The sequence below is a fragment of the Rosa chinensis genome, chromosome 7 (genome assembly GCF_002994745.2).
Source record: "Rosa chinensis cultivar Old Blush chromosome 7, RchiOBHm-V2, whole genome shotgun sequence".
In the NCBI taxonomy this organism is placed as follows: Eukaryota; Viridiplantae; Streptophyta; class Magnoliopsida; order Rosales; family Rosaceae; genus Rosa; species Rosa chinensis.
Genome location: NC_037094.1, coordinates 66,360,982 through 66,380,135, shown reverse-complemented (window position 1 = coordinate 66,380,135; position 19,154 = coordinate 66,360,982). Strand labels below are relative to the sequence as shown.

Genomic DNA, 19,154 nt, shown 5'->3' with positions numbered 1-19,154 from the left:
AAGAACGTGTATTAAGTTATTACCTTATAAAGATATATGTAATATTTATGACTATACTCAATACTGGACAGTTAAATAAGTAAACATATCGTAAAAACATAATGTGTTACGTCCATGCGATTTAATATTTGAATCTAGACACCGGTAACATTTAGGTGTCGCTCGTCGTAAAATCTATTCAAAATGCAATGATATCTAGAAATGAAGAGGAAGTGCATAAATGCAGATAATATTTCTCATAATAAAATGAAATAAAAGAACAAAAACCAGCCAATCATATAAGAGAAAATTAGATACAAAATCATGAAAATTAATTTTTATTTTGGTGAACTCGGCCGTACACATTCGTGCAGACAAAGATAGCGCCCTGATGCACTAAAAGCAAGCGCATAATTTAACCCTGAAATGTCATTAGTAGTACGTAATAAATAGGGATCGTTCTATTCCGGGGATTGAGGGTACACCTGTCATTGTCAAACAATTAAACAATTAAAATTAAAACAAAGTATAATATTCACAAAGATATTCACAACTATAAACATTGTACACGAAAAGGGGGGATTTTGTTTTTGGTTTTTCGAAAATAAAACTAAGTTAACAAAACAATTAAAATGCAAAAACATAAAAATACGAATGGAATGAGAGAACAAAGATCAAAATCGAAACATATGATTAAAATTGACTCAAACCCTAATATTGTTCATCTAAGTCATGAGAAAGGAGTTGATCATGTGAAACATTCGAAAGCAAATGAATTCCCATTTTTTACTTTTCAATGCTAATTAACCTAAGCGAAAGCACCTAGATTAATCCTATCAAACATGCAATCAAACCCTAGAAAGCTAGTCAATCATGTCATGTTTAACGCATTACACATAGAGAAAGGCTATCAACTCAAGTGTACAACTTAGTATGGAAAAGTCCACCTAATTGCAATCCTCGTTAATTAAATTCGATCTTTGTACAAAACCTTTACTACTTTGATTCAAGTTTACACAAAACGAAAAGTCGATTTCATGTTCTTAAACCTAGCACCAATTATATCGAAACCCTAAGTGTTTGCAACCACATAAGATTAAAATACAAAAGTTATCTATAACACAAATTTAATTAAACAAACCCACATAAGCAACTCTCGAATCACAATAATATGAATCTGAAAATTCTCAATTAATCATAAAAATTCCAGAAATTAATATTTGTTCAAACACATATGTCAACTAGTTCATAACCAACGAAATTCAAAGCAAAGGTTACAAAGGAGAATCGGATTACACCGTGAGATGGAGATGGTGATGAACGATTGATGTGGTGGTCTCTTGAATCTCGAAAGCAAGCTTCAAGGTTGGAGATGGATGATGGATGCTCACGGCTGTGCTTCTTCTCCCTTGGCCTTGCTTGAACTCGTGGAGATGACTAGAGGATGGAGAAACTCACGGCTATGCTAAGAAGATTTTCTGATTTTTTTCTAAAGTGTAAATTGTATGGGGGAGAGGCCCCCTTGACGTTGAGAAAAGGGGAGAATATATAGGGGCACGGCTAGGGTTCTCCAAGCAATCAGAAATTTCCACATCACTTCAACCAATGGTATGATGCCAAGTAAGCCTTGTGATGTGGTCCAACCAATCGTAGAATGCCAAGTAAGCCTTGGTGTGTCATCTAACCAATCAAAACTCTCCAAATTAATTCCCTAAATTCCTTTAATATATATCCTTGCCGAAATTATATAAGGATTTTCTGATTTTCTTCATTAATTTCGGCCAAGAATATCTTAGGAGAGAGTAATTGCCGAAATTCCATAAATAAATCCTGATTTGCTTCACCAATTTCGGCCACAAATATCCTTGGGAAAGTAATTGCCGAAATTCCATAAATAAATGCTGATTTGCTTCACCATTTTCGGCCAAAAATCACATTTAAATCTTCCAAGAATATCTCTTTGCCCTTAAAAATCTCCCTTGAATTACTCCAATCAAAATCTTCAATTATATTTTCAGATTTTCATGTTGCCTCCTCCTTTTCCTCTTTGTATTTTACGGCAAACACATATATATTCTCCAAAAATATCTCTCATGTGTCACAAACCCTAATTTCCATGGGCCTTTATCCATTTGCCGAAATCCATAACCTCTTGAGAGTTCTTGGGCCTTTGTGCGTCACCTTCAAGCCATGTCATCTTCTAATATCTTCAAGAAGCTTATTTCAATGCCATGACACTTCATTTTTCTGCTTTCCTTTCTTGGTTGACTCAAGAGTCTTGTTTTGGCAGGGTTTCCTCTTCTGGACAAGGTTTCTTGGTTGAAACAGGATTTCCTGGTTGAACCAGGAAAACTTCATTTCTTCTTTTCAACTTATTTATGCAGCCCTTTGTATCTCATTTTGTCTCCTTCCAACATTGGCGAGCTCCTCTTTCCATTTGTGAGTTCATTTCCACTTTTTAGCTCCGAGGTCCTGAAAATAGAAACTAGTAAGAAAAATAGAAACTTTCCTAAAATGAAAAATGGCAACTTTCCTAAACTGAAAATGGAAACTTTCCAAAAATGAAAAATAGAAACTACAAAATAGAAACTTTCTACAAATAGGAACTTTCCCAATCGAAGAATGGAAACTTTCCTAAACAGAGTTTTATTAAGGAAATAACGCAGAAAATATAGGGAAATAACAGTTAAAACGTCGCATTAAAATGCTCCTATCACGCCCCCATAATAAGACAATAAATAGAGAGAGGAAGGAAGGCACACTCTCCTAACACACTCATAACCTTTCCAGTTTCTCTGACAAAACCCCCCAAAACCAAAGCACCCTTCATTTCATTCTCTGCTCTCCCATTTCTCCCCAAAACCCATTTCTCTCTTTTCTTTCTTTCTTCACCAAAATTCCCATTTCCAAGAAGTGAAAGCCATTTGCTCTGTTCAAGCACCTGACATGGATCCTCCTCAAAATCCCAATGTGGGTTCTTCTTCTTCTCGAAGACCTGATTTGGGTTCCTCTTCTTCTCCAAGACCTGAAGTGGGTTCTTCTTCTTCCTCAACAAGCCCTGAAGTGGGTTCTTCTTCTTCATCTTCTTTGAGCTTACCGAGATTCAGTCTCAACGTGAGGATGGGCACCACACAATCAAATACACCAGTCTTCGGCTGCAGAATCGACCCTACTGCTCGTGTGCCCAAGAAAATTTAGAGTACATGTATACACTACACACTAAACTATACCGAATCGAAGCCTTAATGCAGCTTTTCCTACTTTTGTTTCAGGTCAGGAAAGAAACCGCTATGGTACCTCTTAAATGCCTCACACACTAGCGGGCATGTGATCTGATCGTGTACAGGATTTGGTTTTGCGTATAAGTGGACATAGAACTTGGGCAATTTTTACTGATTTGGATCATCAGTTCTGAACTCTTTGTCAATATGGGATTTTGTAATTAGTTAACATCACACTCTTTGTATATATGGGGATCTACTCATTACTGAAAGTGGTACGCACTTGATCTATGTGATCACTGCAAATAGATAGTGAAAAAAAGGTCAAAACCTTAAATGAAAATTTGATTGCTACTTTGCAGATATGCTTCTCTTTTTTATTTTTTTTCTTTGTTCCAAGGGATATGAAATGAAGAGGAGGGAGATATAAGAAGACATCAGAGTTTATACATATAGTTGCAAGATATGGGGTTTGAATTGGCCAAAAGATATTTCTTTCAGTCAGTATAGACTCAAATTTGAGTATGATTCTGTTTTCATGTTTCTGTAAAATTTTGAAAATATTAGAAAGCTGCAGTACATGTACACAGTAAACTAGAAATTTGATTTCATTGATAGATGAAGAATTGATTTACAGTATAAGTAGAGTATCCACCAATGCTATCAGCTTCTTCTACATCTGTGCAGTATGGAGTCTAAGAATCAGTAGCCATTACCAAACGAAAAAGATAACTTCTTTGTATCTGAAATGGATTGGGAGCGTACGACTGGTTTCAAATGTAGCAGTTGGAAATAGTGATGACTGTAGTTAAAACTTAAAGGTAGCATCATATTGCGGGTGGGAACTAGAAAAGCATAGTGTTGGGGAACTGCTGTTGAAGTGTGAAATTTCATTTCATAAAAATTAGATATTGCTCTTACCCTCTTGGTGAATAACGGTGAAAGAATCTGAAATACTATCAATCTAGTGAGTTCTTTCTGTCTCATTAAGACTCAAGACACCCTGTGTGTATAAAAGGAGGTCAACTCTCTCTGGTGAGACTGAGACTAGAGAATGATCAGATGGCACCATATTGAAAGATCCTTTTTCGTTCATTCATTTTCATTTTTATCAGTTTAGTTTATAGGATTCGTCTTTACTTGGAGCGACAGAAACACTAGTGTGAAGGTTGTTGAAGTGAGCTACAGAGAGTGCGAAAACACCACGTGTGATGAATGTTCTGAAGCATCACAAAAGTCTTCTTTTGTAGAGCTTTACTGATAGAGTGATAGGATATCCATGAATGATGCTACATTTGCTTTTCTATAACTTATAAATGCAATTTTAGCAGTGAGAAAGTAGTATTAATATTAAGTTTCATGGTAGTCTCAACGGTATTAATTAGTAGAGTTTATTGTTGCTTCCAAATATGATCTAATTAACTCATGGTTTATCCCCTGTACCAGCTGAGATTTACTTCATGGCATTACAGGTAATTATATGAAGATGAAGTTGAAACTACTAAGGGAAGAACAATTAAAAGGAAAAGAAGAAGCATAGTCATGTTTGAGGTATATATGCACCTGGATTAATGTAGGTAAGGTAACAAACGCTTAACACCTACTTATTATCGGTTTTTGCAATTTCTTCTTATTCTTACTTTCTCAGGTAGTCTTGGAAAGACTGAAAGAGTGTTGAGTGGATTGGTGGATATAGCCAATGATAGTGATGTAAGAGTCCTCAATACTTTAAAAAAACTCAATTCCAAAAATTCTGCTTCTTTTCATTTTTGTGCATATTCATTTGGCTGCCTCATTGGAAGTGTTAGATTTATCATTGCATATTCATTACGGTATATATTGGAAGTGTTAGATTTATCAATGTACTGGAAGTGTTAGATTTATTAATGTATTGCACACTGGAAAAGCTGTGAACCATTCTTCTACATGTGGCATGGCTTAAATTAAATCACTGCAGCATTCCTTTCTTTTGATTATGAATTTATGATTTACAAAATTGGCAAAGTGATCCTTCAAAAATATGCGACTTGTTTTCAGAAAGGTATCTGAATCCATATGTAAATGAACCCCTATGCATTCGATAAAGGTACTTCAACCAATCAATGGATTAGTTGAAAGAAATGATCTTGAATTGGGTAGAACTAGATAGAGGTGATATGATTGTTCATGTTTCTGCATCTGCTCCATACAATTTTAAAAAGTCTGCAATACATGTACACACTCCACGACGCTGAATCAAAGCCTTACAACAGCTTCTTACCCTTGTTTCAGGTCCAGAAAGAAATCTCTAGCTTTGTTACTTACTTCTATGAACCGCTTATCTCAGCAAGCCGGCATGTGATTTGATCGTGTACAAGATTTAGGGCATTTTTACAGATTCGGAGGTTCCATTTTCGGATCAACCCTTCTGAACTCTTGTCTATATGAACTTTGTAATACAATGACATTAAAGTTTTAAACTGTAGACTTGTGAGTCATGTTGTGTAAAACAAGTTTGCTTGCATATAATCTTGTAGAAGAAGGAAACTTGGAGGACAAGTACACTTGGAGAACAAGTTTACTTGGAGATCAAGATGTGTAATGTAGTAGTGTAGGGCTTGTATATATAACTCCATTTACACCATTGAATCAATATGAGGAAATTCATCACTCACAAATATCTCTTCCTTTCCATTTCATATTTTGACTTGATATCAGAGAGAAGATCTGAGAGGACTTTGTCTCTTTGTTTTTCCTTCATTCTTCTTTCCTCACACTCTGGGGTAAGATTGTTCCTTCCTCTAATTCGGAGGTTAGGATTATTCTCTATCTTTTAGAAGGTGAATTTTATCCTTGTAACGCCGAGCTTACTCGCCCAACACCACTAGGTCCATCCAATTAATTCGATGTCTAGGCCAAGGATCGAATAAGAGAAAGCTAACCGAAAGGTTGAAAAGTGAGTATTGCTCTACCAAAATCTTAACCCTCCTTATCTGGTCGCATTAAAAGGAGTTACTGAAAGGTTGCGCGATAGGCAACACCCAAGGACAAGATTTTTTTTCTCTTGACATACGAAGTACTGCTACTTCTTGACTAGTCGATTAATCCCTCTCAACTTGTCAAACATACCTTCTATCTCAAATCCGCTGCAAATTGTTTTTTCGTCGGTATTCCAATGGCTGGCCCTGATGCTCCACTTCTAGAAGGAGGGAATACTAGCAATTCCGGTATTCAAAAAGTTGAAGTCATAGTTCAAAACCCAGATTCTTCATCAGGTTCATTCGGAGGAGCAAAACTGAATGGACCTGGGAATTATAGGACATGGAAGAAGATGATTTCCATTCACCTTCGTGGAATCCATAAGATGGGTTATGTCACCGGTACTATTAAGGCACCGGCGAATGAGGACAGTGAAGAGTATGTCAAGTGGGAAGATGCTGATGGACTTCTACTGTCAATTCTGTACAAGGCCATGATTGAAAAGGTGATCCAATTAATCATTGGGTGTGATACTGCTGCAGAAGTTTGCAAGACGCTCAATGATCTCTATCTGAATGAATCTGATTTTTCCCAGATCAATGAATTGTTGTGCAAGGCAACAAGGATGAAGCAGGATGGGCAAGCAGTTTCAGTGTTCTACACCCAACTGAAAAACATTTGGGCCGAGATTGATCAACGACGACCAAACAAATTGAAGAATGCTAAGGATATTACTTGGTACCAGAAGGAGAAGGAGTTGGAGCGTGTGCACCAGTTTTTGAGTGGATTAGATGCTAGACATGACAGTGTCAAGGGAAAGTTGTTGCGTCGACAAGAGCCTCCTTCCCTCACTGAGGCTTTTACCTACATCCACAAGGATGAGTCTCAGCAAGGTAGCACAAAGGCAGTTCATTCTGAAATCTCCAGCCTAACAATCCAAGCTAAGCCCCCTCGGGCTCAAGGTCCACCTCCTGGCTTCAGTACACCACAATCAGGATTACATCCCATGACTCAGGGTTCTTCTCCAAGCAGGTCTGTATGTCAACATTGCAAACTGAATGGACACACCAAGGAGACTTGTTATAAGTTGGTTGGGTACCCTGCTGGATACTTCAGCAAACCCAAACCAACTGAAGCTCGAGGTAGAGGAAAGGCAGTTGTTCATCTTGTTCAGAGTTTAGAGTACTTTGGAGTCGTTGGGCAAGATCATACCACAGGCAGTGATGGCCATCCCTCAGTCTCAATGGTTGCTAGAGGTATTGGAAAGATTGGTATGGATTTAAAAATTTCTAACTTTGTAGGTTCAGATACTTGGATTATTGACACTGGTGCTTCAGATCATATGACCTATGATAAAAAGTATTTCATTACCTTATCCACACCTAATGTGTCATATGTTACAAATGCCAATGGTGAATCATTTCTGTCTTACGTATTGGGTCCATAAGAGTCACACCTACCTTAGTATTGCATGATGTATTGTATGTACCAGACTTGTCTCACCACTTAATCTCAATTCCCCAATTGAATACTCAATCCTTGTGCTCTGTGACATTTTTTTCCCATGTATGTGATGTTTCAGGATCTTCTGACTAGGGAAGTCATTGGCAAGGGGTATATGAGGGGGAGACTGTTTCATCTGGATGAAGCTTATGCCTAGGAGAGACCAAGGAAGAATGTCCCAGTTGCTTTGACTTTGACTTCCAGAGAGCTTAATGAAGTCTGGTTATGGCATAGACGCTTAGGGGATCCTTCATTCAGTGTAATGCGTAAAGCTATGCCCTCTTTATTTGTTGGAATTGATGAGTCGTCCTTACATTGTGAAACTTGTGTTTTGGCGAAAAGCCATAGAGTCAACTACCCATTGAGTCTTTCTAATAAAAGTTCTATGCCTTTTGAGATTATTCACTCTGATGTGTGGGGACCTTCTAGAGAACCCACTATTTCTGGAATGCGTTATTTTGTCTTGTTTATTGATGATTGCACTCGATTATCATGGGTAGCATTGCTTAAATCTAAGGATGCTGTATTTTCTGCTTTTCAAGCCTTTCAAAAATTGATTCAAACACAGTTCAATGGTCGTATGAAAGTTTTTCGTTCTGATAATGGGGGGGAGTTTGTTAATCGTGATTTGCAGGAATATTTCCAAGAAAAAGGTATAATCTATCAAACCACTTTGTCCTCAAACACCTGAACAAAATGGTGTACCTGAGCGTAAAAATCGTCATCTTCTAGACATAGCACGAGCATTGCTATTTGGTGCTCACATGCCCAAGTATCTTTGGGGTGAGGCTGTTCAGACTGCCTCATATCTTATTAATTGTCTTCCTTCCCGTGTTCTTCAGGGGCGTATTCCCTTTGAAGTCCTGTCAACCCTTGTAGGGGTCATCATGGGTCGGGCTAGGGCCGGCCCTACCCTAAATTTTAGGGCTTAGGGTCGGGCCTAGTCAAAGTCAATAAAATTTAGGGCCAGGTAGGGTCAGGCCGAGGCTTAAATATGCTAGCCCTTACCCGCCCTAAAGGCCCATAGCCACTAGGGCAGAAAGGGCCGGGTCTGGTAGGGTCGGCCTTCCGAATAGGGCCAAATAGGGCCGAAATGGGCCTTAATTTGTTTAACAAAAAGAAATATATTATTTTTATTTTTTATCTCAAAATGTGGCTCAATGGTTAATTATATATGTAATACAAGACTCATTATTTTTTGTTGATCATATTTAATATAAATATATATATTGGAATTAACTTATAAATAACATTTATAAATATTAGTTAAGATAGTTATATTCAATTAACTATCTCTCTAAACCTCCCAAAATTAATTGTTGTTTAACAAAGGAAACAAAAATTAAAGAAAATAAAGCTTAGGAAATCAATTACAAAAAAGAGATAAGTTGTATGTTATAGACTAAAGAGAAACATATTCAAAAAATAGAAAATTATTAGGGCTTAATTGGACGGGCTTAAAGGGTCGGGCTTCATTTGCATGACCCTTACCCTACCCTATTTGAGAAAGGGTAGAGCCGGCCCGCCCTAATGCAAGGGCCGGGCCGGGAGGGCCTAGGGCGGGCTTAGGGCCGAAGGGCTAGATGATGAGGCATAAACCCATCTCTATTCCTTCCTTCCATAATCTTGCCGCTCGTGTCTTTGGTTGTGTTGCCTTTGTCCATATACCCAAAAAATCAGAGGTCAAAGTTGGATGCCCAAGCTCTCAAATGCGTCTTTGTAGGTTATGGTTCTCATCAGAAAGGCTATAAATGCTATCACCCACCTACACAAAAGTTCTATGTCACCATGGACGCGTCATTTTATGAAGATATGTGTTATTTCTCCCCTAACAACACCACTCTTCAGGGGGAGAATGAGTTTTTTGAAGAGATGTTTGTTGGTGGAAAGTTGAAGATGAATAAAGACGCAGAAGAAGAGAGTACTGACATCCCGAAGTTGACTAGTCAAATTTCTCAAATCGACCAGTCGAATGAAGAAACCGGCGAAATGGGCAGAAGTGTACTAGACTAATCGAAGGAAATTCTTGACCAGTCGATTTCTGAAGAGGACTCTATTGCAGCTTCCCCCTTATCTGATACTTCACCCCCTAACGCTGAACTTTTTGGTCAAGAAGCTCCATCTCAGGTATGTCCAATATCTTCACCTGGTAACCCTATAGAGTCTGTATCTTCTACATATGTGTTACCTAGTAGGACTACCCGTGGTCAACCAGCAAATAGTATGAACCTTCCATAACTGCTAAAGCCAATTATCCAGTAGCTACCTTTGTGTCACACCATAGGTTATCTAAACCTCATGCATCATTTATGAATCAAATATCCTCTATATCTGTTCTGAACAAAGTGCAGGAGGCTTTGGGAGACCCAAAGTGGGCCCAGGCAATGGAGGAAGAAATGGAGGCATTAGAAAAGAATCACACATGGGAACTTGTACCACTTTCTCGTGGTAAAAAGATTGTTGGGTATAGATGGATTTTCACTGTCAAACATAATGCAGATGGCACAGTAAGTAGGAATAAGGCGAGGATGGTGGCTAAGGGGTTCACTCAAACATATGGGATTGACTATGATGAGACTTTTGCTCCAGTAGCCAAGATGAATACTGTTCGGGTATTGTTGTCACTTGCAGCTAATCTAAATTGGCCTCTTCATCAATTTGATGTAAAAAATGCTTTCCTTCATGGGGAGTTAACTGAAGAAGTATACATGGGTCTTCCTCCTGTATTTGCATCAGATACACATGATAATGTTGTTTGCAGATTGAAGAAATCCCTTTATGGATTTAAACGGTCACCCTGAGCATGGTTTGGCAGATTCACTCAGTCCATGAGATGCTTTGGATACAAGTAGAGCAATTCAGACCACACCTTATTCTTAAAGCACCAAAATGGGAAGGTAACTGTGCTTATTATATAGGTGGATGATATGATAATAACAAGGGATGACTTGGTAGAAATTGAAAGTCTTCAGAATAAGTTGGCTTCTGAGTTTGAGATGAAGAATTTGGGAGATTTGAAGTACTTCATGGGGATTGAGGTAGCCAGGGGAAGAGATGGCTTCTTCTTATGTCAGCGAAAGTATGTGTTGGATATCTTGGCAGAGACAGGTATGTTGGATTGTTCTCTAATTGACACTCCAATAGAGCAAAATCACAAACTAGTAGAATATCTTGATCATGTTCCAACTAATAAACCAAGATATCGGAGGTTAGTGGGACGCCTGATATATTTGTCACACACTAGACCTGATGTTGCTTATGCATTCAGTGTTGTGAGTCAGTTTATGCATAATCCAAGTGAACGACATCTGGAGGAAGTGATAAGAATCTTGAGGTACTTAAAGTCAGCACTAGGAAAAGGTTTAATGTTTTCTAAATGCTAGCACCTCGATGTTAGTGGATATACAGATGCAGATTGGGCTGGTTCTATCACAAACAGGAAGTCTACATCTGGGTACTTCACCTTTGTGGGTGGAAACCTTGTTACCTGGAGAAGTAAGAAGCAAAAGGTTGTTGCAAGGTCAAGTGCTGAAGCTGAATATAGAGGTATGGCACATGGAGTGTGTGAACTTCTATGGCTACAAAATTTACTTCGAGATTTGGGTTTTAAGCCTAAGTAAGCAATGCAATTGTACTGTGATAACAAAGCAGCTATTGACATATCACATAATCCTGTACAACATGACCGAACGAAACATGTGGAAGTTGATCGACACTTCATTAAGGAAAAGCTGGATGCAAAGTTAATCTCATTTCCTTTTGTTCAAACCGAGGAGCAATTAGCGGATATACTTACCAAAGCTGTATCTAGCAAGTTGTTCCATGACTCACTAGGCAAGTTGGGTCTTCGTGACATTTATGCGCCAACTTGAGGGGGAGTATGTTGTGTAGAACAAGTTTGCTTGCATATAATCCTGTTGAAGAGGGAAACTTGGAGGAAAAGTACACTTGAAGAACAAGTTTACTTGGAGATCAAGATGTGTAATGTAGTAGTGTAGGGCTTGTATATATAACCCCATTTACACCATTGAATCAATATGAGGAAATTCATCACTCACAAATATCTCTTCCTTTTCATTTCATATTTTGACTAATTCAACTCACTAGCTATGAATTATTGAATCAACTTTAAAGCACATCCTTTCAATTTCATTCGAAACTTTTAGAGTCATATAAGTTGTTGAGCTTCATATAGCACGAGCCCAGATTAAAGCAAATCAAGTTCGCCTCCATATACAACTAAAGGCAACTAAAACCCTAAAACCCCGGTCGGTTCTCAATTACAAAGACTAAATAGGTCGTCGTCGTCCTCAGTCGGACACAAAGGAAAGCAAAGAGGTTTACGATATTGGGAAAGCTTTTCCAAAGCAAAAAAGGTTTTGATTTTTGAACTCTCGCAAATCACAGAGACCAAATTATGCATGCATGGATGAATTAGAGTTAGGGTTTCGCACTACCATTATCAAAATCTAAAGAAATTTACATACCTAGGTCGCAATCGGTGGGATTGAGAACGACGCGTTGCTTCTGCTCGTCGGCCATTGGATGTCAGAAACGAGAGACTGATCCTCAAAAGGTGCGAGAGAACTGTGTGCAAGAGAATTGTGAAATCTGGTGCAAGGTAGGGGCTTTATATAAGGCCACGTTTGGTTCGTGGAAAGGAAGCATCAGGAAAGGAACAAGTTTCATTTCCTGTGTTTGGGATGCAAAAGGAAAGGAAATCGTTTCCTGAAGGAAGGGAAAATAAGGGGGAAAGTGGTTCCTTCCAAATCTCAAATGAATCACTTTCCCCTCTTCTTTCCTTGCATTTATTACTCACAACATATTATTTTATTACATTATTGACAAACTTTTAACAACTTTCCTGATAACTTTCCTTATGTTACCAAACATCGGAATGGAAAGTTGTTAGGAAATTTCATTTCTCTTCCCATAGGAAAGACAAAAGAATTACTTTCCTTTCCGTGAACCAAACAAGGCCTAAGAGTTTTTGTTTTTTGGTTTGGTCTTAAACCGACTCTTCCCTGCAAATATAAAACCGACATTGATTATTTCCAAAAACAAAAAGGGAAAAATCTACCCTCAGAAGTTATTTGTAATTTTTTTTAACATGATAATATTCTCCTAACAAACAAAAAAATATTATAAGATCTCAATGCAATCTTTATAAAGAGTTATAAGGAAAGAAGTAAGATTTGAGCAAAATTAAAACGACAAGGAATTAAAACGCTTCATGTCACTCATGATGCTTCCTATAATTACGATTAGGATTAGGCTGAATCAGCGGTTAGATTCTCCTAAAAGAAAGATTATAAGATCTCCATGCAGAGTTATAACTCTTGTAAGGAAAGAAGTAAACGCCAAAGAATTAAGCACCATCCCTAGATCATTATCAATTGCTTTCTTTCTATCAATTGCTCAAAATCAATCATCTTTAATTGAAAATTTCTTCAGAAAAAAGTGGAAGGAAACTCATTCAAGATATCTATCTGCTCCATTTGTTCTTCTAACCTTTCGCACTCTTCTTTGTGGATCACACCAATGCAAAATCTAGGAGGAAAACGATAATCAGAAACCAACTTACGTCCAAGAGAAAAACATGTCAACTATAATTAGATAAAAATGTCTCCTTGTAAACAATATTAAAAAAGCACTGGGGTTGAGCAAGATTAGGAGACTTAAGACTTATGGCACTCAAGAGCAACGACATACACATAGCTACTGCGGTAAACTCAGTATCTGTAACTACAATGTACAACATGACAAATGCACTAATACTGAAACCCTCATAAACCCATTATCAGAAAGTTTCTTCTTTCTTGTGATATCAAGCCAATCAACATTAGAAATTAACACCTTTCTCCCTCCCACTATTATTTCAAACACCATTTCTATTGCTATATTAAATGAAAGATAAAACCTTTGCTGAAAATTTCAAGCAGATGGGCTCTGGATTACAACTGAGTTACTAACTGAAACGAAGAAATAGCCGTATGATCAATTAGGTACTGCACCTGTTGAGATACGTACAGAGCAATAAGCAACGGCTGCACAACAACCACACCGCCGTGTTGGTGGGCCAGTTTGAACTTGGACGCTAAAAATACATAAATCAATCTTTTTGATGAAGGCCTGTATAGGGCAGCACATACAAAATCACTGGTCTCGACTTACATAGTTCCTCCAAAACTACACGCAACGAATCAAAACCAAATAAAACGCAACGAAAGCTGAAAGAACCCAAATTCTTCCTAGCGGTGCGATAAGACCTATGATTAGATATGTTTTTTTTTGTTGATCCACCATTTTTAACACTTAAGGAATGCCTAACGTCTTTCTCAACGTATCAAAATTATTTATATAAAAATTAATTGCATATATTGAACAACAGGATCCGTGGCGCAATGGTAGCGCGTCTGACTCCAGATCAGAAGGTTGCGTGTTCGATTCACGTCGGGTTCAATTCCCGCTTTTTAATTATAGCATTTGTTACTTTTTACCAGAATCACGACGGCGCAACGAAGCAATTAAATTGATCGAGTCGGCGCCGTCAACTTTGGCGGGCTCCATTCTCATTTTTATTATTAAAAAAAAAAAAAAAGAAGCTATAAATAAGCCAGCAGTTCACACTTTTTCTCCTCACCTTCTAATTCCAGAAAACCCAATTCTTAAGCTGCTCTTCATCTACAGGTTTCGATTTCTAATTGATTTTCCAGCTCTGCTTTTTGTTATTTTCTAGTCTGCCATCACATTGTTATGAATCAAATGCAAATTTCCACCGCTCTTGTTTTTCCTTATATAAACTCGTAGATGAATTCTTATGCTACCCAATGAAATTTGTAATTTTTATGGCTAAAGACGATTAATTTAGCTGTAATCTAGTAATCTGCTATTCAAAGTTTTGTTCTTTTTATTGGGTTTCTTAATTAATTATGAATCATATGATTGGGTTTCTGAAATTATTTGTACTCTTAGATAGAGATGGTTAAGTTTATTTATATAATGTGAAAGTGTATAAAGTTGGAAATTTTAGTTTAGTAATTCTTTGGCTGCAGGCAAGTTTCAAAATGGCTCTAACAGATGGGTTAGAAATTCCTAAACAAGTGCTGGATGCAGAAATCAAATCCTTTTATGACTCAGCTCCTCCTTTAAAGAACAGGGATGACGTGAGTGAAAAACTTGAGGCATTTGTTAAGAAGAATTCGCAACCTTCTGGCACGTTCACCTTTTTTTTCATTTTTTTTTGATATTTTCCAATTCTTTGAAACCTTAGTTCCCTTTTCCTTCATTTTCCAGGTTGGTTTTTGATTGATTAATATAAATTATAGGAAATGGAGGAGCTAGGAGGGTGGTTTGTGTAACCTCTGGTGGTACCACGGTTCCTCTGGAGCAACGATGTGTGCGCTACATTGACAACTTCAGCTCAGGTCACAGAGGAGCAGCTTCCACAGAGTATACCACCTTAAAATCACTGAATTTGTCATATTTAATATATAGGATATTGATAGGAGTTGTCTGATAATATCACAGGTACTTTTTGAAGGCAGGCTATGCTGTTATCTTTCTTTATCGGAGGTAATGATGGTTTCTATCACCTTATATATGATCTATTCGTTTCAACAATTTTAAATGGTACAAGAGAACCGTATTTCTTATAATTATTTATCCGCAAATGTTATGCAGGGGAACCTGCCAACCATATTGCAGATCTCTTCCCGATGATCCGTTACTTGAATGTCTGGAAATTTTGGATGAGTCAAACATTCAAGGTCTGTATTTAGTTATTTACTGTACTTGTATGGTTATATATGTTCTCTTCTTGTTCTCTTCTTATACTTGTAATAGAAATACACATGATTAGTCAAATGTTAATTTATGTTTCCAGCTCTCAAGTTTGAGTATGACAAAATGATACATGGATTTGTGACATAGCAGTTAAACTACATAATTGCAAAACACCTCTAACTTGATAAAGGCCACCGCATGCCATAAAAAAAATGAGACCTTTGTGCAGTGGGTACATAATTACTCAGAATTCAGAAACTTAATTTTCATGGCCTAATTAACAGAAACATTTTGCTGAAGTAATGAAGCTTTTCACTCATTGACAGCTCAACACTTCAGTAGTATTGTCTATTTCTTAATAATTGGTTCCACCACATCCAGGTTCAATTTCCTTAAGTAGCTTAGTAGATATTTAATTTGTATGCACCGGTATATGTTTTGCATAGTGCCAAGTCATAGATACTGGTATATGGGTGAACTGAAGAGAAGAGTAGGCAGAGAGGATGTCAGTATTTGGAGGATGGTGGAATGTTATGATACTAAAGGTTGAGAGGTTAAACTATTTAAATCGGCCTTACAATGCTTGACTATCTGAGTTATTGTTTTAGGTGCTGATCTAGTTTTTGGTATACAGGAGGAGTCTTTTCTTTTCTTGCTGCTTTCTTGTGATGTCAAAGTTGATCTGACTAGCAATACTATATAACCCTTTGATGATTATCTTATGATATGAATAACTACATATGTCATGAATATGTAAAACAGTTCCTGCTTAGATGACAGAACTTTGTTTCATATTCACAGTACACCAGTCCCATTCACAAGCAGTGAGGAGTGCTATCACTAAGACTCATGCTGTATGGACCACTTTTATTTTTCTTGCATTGAGTAATTTCTTTACATAGTTGTCCATAGATTGACTTTTTTCTCCTCTTGGCATATAATGCAATAGCAAAATAGTAGCACTATGTGACAATGAATCCTAAATGGTTATTTATTTATTTTATTGTAGGCAGTAGCAGACGGCCTCTTGCTGAAACTTCCCTTCACAACAATATTTGAGTATCTCCAGGTTAGCTTTATAGGCTACCTTAAAGTTGCCTGCATTACTTCACATTTTGTTAAGTGGCTGGTAGTTTTAGATATCTTATGTCCTTGACTAATTGGTCTTGGCATATGAGCAGATGTTGCAGATGGTTGCATTTACAATACGAAGTATTGGACCACATGCCATGCTATATCTTGCAGCAGCAGTATCTGACTTTTACGTCCCTTGGAAGAGCATGGTAATGATTACTAACTGTTTTTTGTTTATGTGCTTTTCACTGTGTTTTATGGCTGCATTATACACCTCAAGAGGTAGATAACATAACCCTTCCCTTTGACCTCAGTATTCCTTAAATATGTTGCGGCGGCAAAATATGTAATCCTTGGAAGTTTCATAGCATGTCTTTAAAGAGTGATATCACTGATATGTAATGATTCCATAGATTGTTCTTTCATGTGTACATCTCATTTTCTTTAAAACAAAAAACAATGCTTATGCAGGCAGAACACAAAATTCAGTCAGGCTCTGGTCCATTGGATATGCGACTTGTTCAGGTGCCAAAGATGCTCTTAGTGCTGAGGAAAGAATGGGCCCCCATGGCCTTCTGCATATCATTCAAGGTTAGACACGAAGCTTCTGCTTTTCTTCTAGTCTGCTAATCCTATCTATCAAAGTTTAATATTCTTACGAGTTATGATAACTGTACGTGGATGAAAAATTATTTTCCTTAATACTATCCAGAAGAGTTTTGGATGTGGCTGAATAACCTGATGATAACTTCAATACTTTGTTGGGGGAGTATCATTCGTTATAGTTCTCACCTCAGTGTTTCAGACTTCCATTTTTCGTATTCTCAATTGGGGAAATAGGAAAACTTGGGTAGGTTTAGACAGGAAATCGTTTTCCATTATGGCTTGTGTCTCAAATAAAGGGGACCTATATGTCTCACTGCACTTGTTATGATGCAGTTGTATATCTACTACAAACTGTCAAGACTCCTTTACTTTCTTTAATGTATTAATGTTTAATTTTTGGTTCCCACAAGAGTTTGAGGGTAAATTGCCCCAACTAACGTGATGCAGTATTATTTCTTGGTGATTAAAAACCTATGACATGCCTGAACAGCTAGAAACAGATTCAAAGATCCTGTTAGAGAAAGCTGATATGGCTCTTTGGAAGTACAAGATGCATATGGTTGTAGCCAATGAGCTTTTGAGCCGAAAGGAAGAGGTTGTAGTTGTCACCAGCAATGAAAAGATTTCAGTTCGCCGAAACAAGTCTCTGAGTGTTGATGATGTGGAGAGCCCCCTGGTTGAGCTTCTTGTGGAGAGGCATTCAGCCTATGTTGAGAATTCTGATCTATGATCAAGACTGATTTCATCTGAAGGTGTAACAATATAGTTCTCTTTCGGGCTAAGATTGCCTACTAATTTGTGGACTATGTCATCGGCCTTGGAGAAATATAGTTTTTATCTCTGAACTTACACAAAATTTGCTGTTGGCAGCAATCAGATCTTTGTTTACTATATCACACATTGGAGGGGAGATAAGGAAAATATTATCTCTCTGGTATGTCATGGAACTGTAAAGTTTCAGTGAATAACGCTCTAGTCTTATTGTCTCCATGGAAGAGATTTCAGAAACAATTTGGCTCAGAAAACTCTATCATTGCTACTCAACCGGCTATTAAAGTGGTTTGATCTTTGTAAGAGTTCTATGTGACTGTGAGTATGGAATTCCCTTTGGATTAGTCAGGTTCGAGGGATGGAATGCCCAAGCAAGATAGTGGCAACTAATCTTTTCATTTTAGGTTTCCCCAATTTCTCATTTATACTATTGAGATCTAGCACGAAAAGAGCACAATACTGACAATAGTGTTACATAGCTCCAGCAACAAGACTCATTTTTTTTCTATCCCAATTGCGATTTCTCCTCTACTTTCTTGCAAGACCTCTTTAGCATTTGAGAATCATGTAATCCAATTTCTCAATCATGTAGTCACCTTTCCATCCTTATTCCGAATGATAGAATCCCCTTGCTCACAAATTTACAGTTTGGCCGAAACAATAGGCATTTTTTTTCCCAAGAAAATACAAAAGTTTCGAGATTGAAGTCTGTAGTGGGAGATTGAAGTCTACAGCGTTGATATAATATATATGCAATGAAAACATGTATGTTCTGGCCTCTTCGATCTTTATTTGATCAGCAGAAGTGTTATTGAATAAAATAGATCCATATGAATATATAGGAATACATAATTACATACCGTCCCTTTTTTTGTGTGGAGAATATAGCTACATACCACCTAAGTAAGATTAAAAAAAAAGAAAAAAAAAAGGAAGGGAAATACTGATATCTTCAGTTGCTCAGGTTAAATTTACTATGAAAGACAATTAATATATAAAAGTCTCAGGCAAGCACTTCATGAGCGTCTTCCAAATTGCCACAATCTTTTAAGGAAATCAAGGTCTCAGGATAACTATGCATACCCATAAATTCTCATTCTGAGTTCTGACATAATGGGTATAATACACTATTGACGGAACCGTATCTTAAATCTAAAAAGAACACACGAAGTATGCCGAAAATTGTGACTTGTGAAAAATATGTCATGTTCCCATTTCCTCGGAGTATCATATCCACAACGAATAGTGTCTGATATT

The 19,154-nt window shown here is 37.3% G+C and overlaps 1 protein-coding gene and 1 non-coding gene across 2 annotated transcripts; both read left to right on the top strand.

The window, feature by feature from the left end:
• The first annotated feature begins 14,051 nt into the window (after nt 1-14,051).
• On the top strand, nt 14,052-14,123 carry TRNAW-CCA. The gene has a single exon. It is a non-coding gene; the product is annotated as a tRNA-Trp (tRNA).
• A 97-nt stretch (nt 14,124-14,220) lies between these two features.
• LOC112180118 (phosphopantothenate--cysteine ligase 2) lies at nt 14,221-18,241 on the top strand. The gene is made up of 10 exons (XM_024318624.2): nt 14,221-14,351; nt 14,717-14,876; nt 14,990-15,113; nt 15,192-15,236; nt 15,345-15,430; nt 16,248-16,300; nt 16,456-16,515; nt 16,628-16,729; nt 16,992-17,111; nt 17,617-18,241. The coding sequence occupies exons 2-10, from the start codon at nt 14,729-14,731 to the stop codon at nt 17,854-17,856; spliced, it is 978 nt and encodes a 325-aa protein (XP_024174392.1). The 5' UTR covers nt 14,221-14,351; nt 14,717-14,728; the 3' UTR covers nt 17,857-18,241.
• The last annotated feature ends 913 nt before the right edge of the window (nt 18,242-19,154 follow it).

What these genes read in the sequence shown, in the direction of transcription:
- LOC112180118 (XM_024318624.2), top strand. Translation starts at nt 14,729, where the DNA reads ATGGCTCTAACAGATGGGTTAGAAATTCCTAAACAAGTGCTGGATGCA. An exon ending in GGATGAGTCAAACATTCAAG is followed by an intron (nt 15,431 to 16,247) that starts GTCTGTATTTAG and finishes TCATATTCACAG; the next exon opens with TACACCAGTCCCATTCACAA. An exon ending in CAATATTTGAGTATCTCCAG is followed by an intron (nt 16,516 to 16,627) that starts GTTAGCTTTATA and finishes GCATATGAGCAG; the next exon opens with ATGTTGCAGATGGTTGCATT.